The sequence below is a fragment of the Stegastes partitus genome, unplaced genomic scaffold, assembly GCF_000690725.1.
Source record: "Stegastes partitus isolate 25-593 unplaced genomic scaffold, Stegastes_partitus-1.0.2 Scaffold490, whole genome shotgun sequence".
In the NCBI taxonomy this organism is placed as follows: domain Eukaryota; kingdom Metazoa; phylum Chordata; class Actinopteri; family Pomacentridae; genus Stegastes; species Stegastes partitus.
Window position 1 is genome coordinate 22,368 of NW_007578221.1, and position 5,825 is coordinate 28,192.

General features: G+C 47.7%; 1 protein-coding gene across 1 annotated transcript in view; it reads right to left on the minus strand.

Annotated features, from left to right (window-relative positions):
• Positions 1–2,419: 2,419 nt before the first annotated feature.
• ehbp1 (EH domain binding protein 1) overlaps positions 2,420–5,825 on the minus strand; it is a 182,243-nt gene continuing 178,837 nt past the window's right edge. The window contains exons 25-26 of the mRNA XM_008287212.1: positions 3,879–3,993; positions 2,420–3,580 (exon numbers count right to left, since the gene is read on the minus strand). Of these exons, the coding sequence (XP_008285434.1) occupies positions 3,490–3,580; positions 3,879–3,993 (206 nt within the window). The 3' untranslated portion in view covers positions 2,420–3,489. The remainder of the gene's footprint in view (positions 3,581–3,878; positions 3,994–5,825) is intronic.

A 5,825-nucleotide genomic window follows, 5' to 3' on the forward strand; every position in this document is an offset into this window, starting at 1 on the left:
ACATCAACTTCTGTAAATGAGGCCTGAGCTGAAAGCGAGCTAATGTTCACAGAGAGAGAGAGCAGGGATGGAAATTACATTTTTATGTGTGTGAGGAGGAAGAGGAGGAGGAGGAGGGGTATCAAAGTGGAGGCCGATGGGACTTAAAAGTCATCGACGAGAGCACTTTGACAGAGAAACTTAGACATCAATAGTCCGAAAAGGAACAAAGTGATGTTGGAGGCCTGTTGTGTGGAGATGCTGCACAGTGGAGGCACCTGAACGCACCTTCGCTGTGCAGGATCTGCGTTTTTACGCACACAAGAGGCCAAAATCAAACAGAAATAAATATATGAGGGCGAAGGGGAGAGGTGTCCTCACATGATAGATTCTGGAGACACGTTTACGCAGCTGCTATTTATTTTATATTTCAAACACACGTGAAGTCCGAGCAGTCAGAGGCCAAAGCAGCAGCAGCCTCCTCTCCTCCACACTCACACAGGCTCCGTTAAATTATGCAAAAAGGCCATTCAACAAATATGGCCCTCACAACACAAAAGAGACGGTTATTCTGACATTTCCCTGCATTTGTTTTTTTTTTTTTTTCTCGCCCTCTTCCTCTCTCGATGTGAGTAAGACCCCGAGATAAACCCCTGAACAAGTATCAAGTTATCAAGTTGCACCAACCTTTTGTAATAAGAGTATTTTGTCTAATCCCAAATTGCAGTTGAATTTTCTTAATGCTGAGCTGGTAAAGCCTGGGATTAGGCGGCGATGAGAGGAGGGGGAAAAGTTTTGTCCCTTCAGCCGGCAGGATTGGAAGCGGGGATCTGCGGGGATGTTGTCGGTGCTTATTAAAACGATGATGCATAAAACACAGTGTTGCAGGAGCCGCGGCGCCGCACGCAGAGACCCGGGCTCCCTCAGGTGCGGCTTTTTTGGACGGCGGCGGGCGATGGGAAGTAACGCAGAGGCCGAGCGGCGCGCAGCACCTGTGAGGTGAGGCCAGGAGACATCAAAGCTCAGGAGATAATCCATTCAGCTGAAGGATCCTCAGCTGCACAGCCGCGCCGAGACACCGCCGCCTTTTTTACGCAGCGCGTCGCTCTTATTCACTGAAAAAAAGGACTCAGAATGTTTTTCACTCCTGGAACATTAAAGAAACCCGAGCGGCGCTGCAGAGGTAAGACGGTTTCAGCCGTTTTATTGTTTATTAAATCTAAAAAAAAACACACAGAAAAATATGTTATAAATCCTGGAATAATCACCTGAAATAATGAATTTAACTCGGCACTAATTAAGACGAGGGATTATTTTAAACTGATATGCGTAAAAGTTTGGCACCAAACTTTTACGCATGAACAGTTCCATCCGGATAAAATTATTTACAACTCACAGAAATGTATTTAAGCAATTTTTATGACAAGTTTAAATCCACGTACGAGTGGGAGGCAGGCTGGTGATTTTTTTTCCCTCCACACACACTCTCAGACACACACTCAGCTCTCCGTCCTTCACCGCTTTGGCCTTTTTTCTTTCGCCTTTTCTCTGCAGATTTCAGCCGCCGCGATAACACAAAGTAAAACAAAGCGCCTCCGGGGACGCACGGTGCGTAAAACGTGCGCGTACAGTCGGTCCCAAGCAGAGAAGAAACGAATCAGGAAATTAATTTGAAAGTATTAGAAAGGCCGGGCAGGACGTCTGCTGTCACAACCTATTTCCCTGCTTTAATCGGGGACGGGAGGCTGCCTGCAGGGACGGAGACCCGCACACCCCGGTCCTGCTCGTTCTCTAGTTTTCACACCTAATTTCAGCCTCGGTGAATTAGTGACAAGTCTAAATGTGTCATTTTACACGTGTGAAATATCTATATTTTTAATTATAGATGTGAAAACGAACAGTTTCTCGAGCCTCCATCTCCGGCTGCGGGTCACCGAGCCTCTCCAGCTCTGCCCCCCGTCTGCAGCGCGCACAGGAGCGGCCCGGAGAGCGAGCGGAGAAGAGGGAGAGCAAACATCTGCTCGGTACAAAGTGATTCCTCTAATCTTCCTCAGAGGAACCTGCTCAGCACCGACCTCAAACAAAAAGAGCCGAACGCCAATTTTAATTTATAAACGCGCGCGGGGTCGCAGGGGAATTGAACAGAGCGCCGAATAATAAGCATTTTCTGAACGCAACGCTCGCTGCAGACAGAAAGCTGCAGCACTTCATGGGCGTGCATGCATTTCAATCACTTTTAAAAATAATACCGATAATAAAAAAGGAAGATTATGAGTCAGGGTTGGATCACGTGGAGGTAAAATTGGCAAATTGATAAAGAAAAAAAAAAAAATGAGGATTGCAAGTTTTAAAAAGAGAAAACGCTGAAAAATAAAAACAGAATTTAAAGCTACAGGATTGAAAACATGAGGCGGTTTAAAAACAGGCCACACGCTGCTGCTCCGTGGAGTATGAAATCATAAGGACTTTATTACTGAAGACTTGGGTTATGACACTGGAATAAATAATCAGATAAATGTTCACACGTAAAAGAACAGCTGCACCAGATGTGGAGCTCTAAGAGATGCACGTGGAAGCATATTTCTCTTCTTCTGAATACAATAAATAGAAACCAAAACAAAAAGTTTTTTGTTGAGAAAAAAAAAAAAAAGCACATGAATGAAATGTGATGTAGATTCACTTACAAGCAGCTCAGAGGACAAACGGCAATAAATAATATATATATTTGTTGTTTTTCTTTTTTGACTGCATGAATCCTGACAACAAAAAAACAAAAAAGGATTTTGGAAGCTGTTGGTCAGAGCAGTGATGAAAATATACAACACAAGTGTTTTTTTTGTTTGTTTGTTTGTTTTGTTTTTTATCATTTTCTTTTTTTTAAACATTTCTTTTGGTAAACTGCTTTCAAGCCAAGACAATTTTAAAAAAACAACAAAAGATAGAAAGTTATGTGAGATTTATGAACGGTTCCCCAGTTAAGATATTTTACAAGTAGAAACTTTAAAGTGAAATAATTAAAAGATACACAGTCAAGTAATGAAGAAGCTCCAAAAGACAGATGGTACTCTTGTTTTTTTTCTCTCTCTCTGTCCTTTAAAAAGTGAAACCGCTTCGTCTTCTGGTGGGAATAAAAAGTCAGATCCTCCTGAAGCCGCTTTGTGCTGTACCTCAGCTGCAGCGTCATCACATGCCAACGCCACACCGGCTGCTCCAGTCTCTTACGGGTTTATGTTACACGCAGGTACCGTTCTCCGTCAAGAAGAAGAAGAAGAAAAAAAAAAAGCAAAATAAAAAATGCAGGAGTTGGATTTTAGTAGAAAGGTGTCGCCGGGTTTGAGTCTCTGAACATCAGGGTTCCAACCAGAAACTGATAGAAATGTCTAAAAGCCACTATCAAATAATAATAATATCAATAATAATAATGATGATGAGGATGAGGAAGAGGAGGAGGAAGAGGATGAGGGTACATTTCTTGTATCGGCTACATTTGTTGGTTGTGTTTTCTGACAATCATTGAAGGACACACTTCTCCTCTTTCTTGGCCATCTTGCCTTTGTTCTGCTCCAGCGTCCTCTCCAGGTGCTCGTCCTCCTCCTCGGCCCTGCACAGAGGTCAAGAGGTCAGAGTCTCAGGGGGAGGAGCCACACACACACACACACACACACACACACACACAGGTAACGGTGCCACGGCAACCGTCGCCGTGCCACCTGTGGAGTGGCGCGATGCCAGGGGCCGAGCCGCCACCTTTCACCCGCCTGGCACCGCCGACGGCACCGACCTGGCCCGAGTCCCACCTGAGCAGGTAAACGTTTGTTGTGGACGTTTCCTCAGAGACGCTGCTGCTGCTGCTCCAGTGTGTGTGTTGTTGTGTTTTGTTGTGTTTGTGTGTAACTCACTGCTTCTCCTGAGCGTCCAGGTCCCGGACCAGCGCGTCCCTCTTGTTCACCAGGATGACCAGCTCATCCAGCAGCAGCTGCTCCCGTCTCTTCTGGGCTTCGGTCTTCTGCCAGTCTGCAACGACATCACAGCAACACGCTGAGGAGCTGCTTCCACCCCAACACACCTCTAAACACCTGCACACCAGGAGGAAAGTTTGATCTGCCTCCTGTCTGGACGTTGAGTCGCTACAGAACTCAGACGTAAGCTGCTGACGGACTCTGAGGACCAGCAGACGGGCGGTTCATGTTCTGATGAAGCTGCTGGACTGAACAGACCCGAGCAGCTCCACAGAGTCGACACACTCGCTGCGTCGACAAACACACTCCGAGGACATTGTGATGTTAATGTGCAGCACAAACTGATCTGAGAGCAGCCGCTGGGTTCTGCACTCTGGACGGTTCTGGTCCATGTCTGAGGATCAAACTGAGACTGTTTGTATGTTTTCATTTAATTTGAGGCGAAATCTTGAACAGAAACTTGTAAACAAACACGAGCGTCTGAATGTCAACAGCCTCCTCAGCCAAACAAACAAACAAACAAGCAGGTGAGCCCCCGGTTCGAAACTCTCAGTTGTCGGGGTCTTTGCAGGAAGGGGCCCCACCGAGGCCCCACAGGGTCCAGGTGGGACCCTGATCCAAATCCCCTCAGCCTCCCCCGAGGAGGGGGGCTGCCCACAGGAGACACTCGCTCCCCCTGGGGCTCAAATATCCGCCTGGCGCCCTCGGCTCCACATTCAGCCAACACCAGGGCAGCGCTCCTCCCTCCTCCCCCTCCTCCCCCTCCTCACCCCTCCTCACCCCCAAAACTCACCCAAACAGCATCAACACCAGCGTTTGGAGCAACTTGTGCCACAAATAAACCAGATGAACTGAGGCTGGTTACAGGTGAACACGTTAAAGTCGCCTCCTCTGAGTGGAAGCAGCTCAGACAGCAGAGCGGCTTCAGGAGGCTCCGGCTCAGTGGGACGACCCAGATTCACCAGAACAAAACGAACCAGCCTCGTCCCAGAGAGGATTCAAACACAGCTGAACTTCTGTGGCGCGTAGGCAACTTCAGGCCTCTATCAATATTTAACCGGCTATTGATTCCACAATAAAAGGAGCGTTGTAAAATGTCAGTCCCAAAATAAGTGTGGCTTTATTAAAAATAAATATGCCCCCTCTCATTGAGTCAAATTGCGGCAGTCAGACTGTGTGCGCGTCACGCTGGGCTCAGTGTGTTCGTCCTCAAAGGTCTGCGCTCTCTTCATTGGCCCCGATCGGCCCTTTGAAGTCGACCACGGAGCGAAATGAACACAGTCCCAATATTTGGTTCCTCTCTTCCTCCCTTGTTCTTTTCTTTTTGCTGCTCTCAGGGAAGCAAATTTGCTCTGGTTGGGCCGGGGGAGTCGACAAACACTTCAAAATATGTCCAAACCTGCATCTGGAGGGCGTTTTTTCCTTTTTTTCTTTTAAGGACGCCGAGAAACTGAGAAAACGAGAGCAGCGGGTGAGTCATGATGTGAGTCATCAGCTTTAGATAATTGTGCGACAGGAATGTGTGCATCCGCCATCACTCTCCCACAATCCTCTGCAGGCCGCAGGAAAAAAAAACACTTCCCACAAAAAAAAAAAAAAGATCTCCTTCAGAGGACTTCTCAGCCAAAAAGCCAAAGTCCAGAGGAGGAGGAGGAGGAGGAGGAGGTGGGGGGAGGTAAGGGGTGAGGGGCTGTCAATCACACGTCGCAGAGCCCCGCCCCCCTCATTAGGAAGGTAAACAATAAAAGGAGCCGATGAGAGACGTGACCAGGCAGCACCGGAGCGAGGCAGGCTGGGTAACCGGAGCTGCAGGAACAAACAAAACAGCCTGCAGCCACTCAGAGGCCTCCCCTCCGCCAGGCCCCGCCCCCTCCTCAGACATGGGGG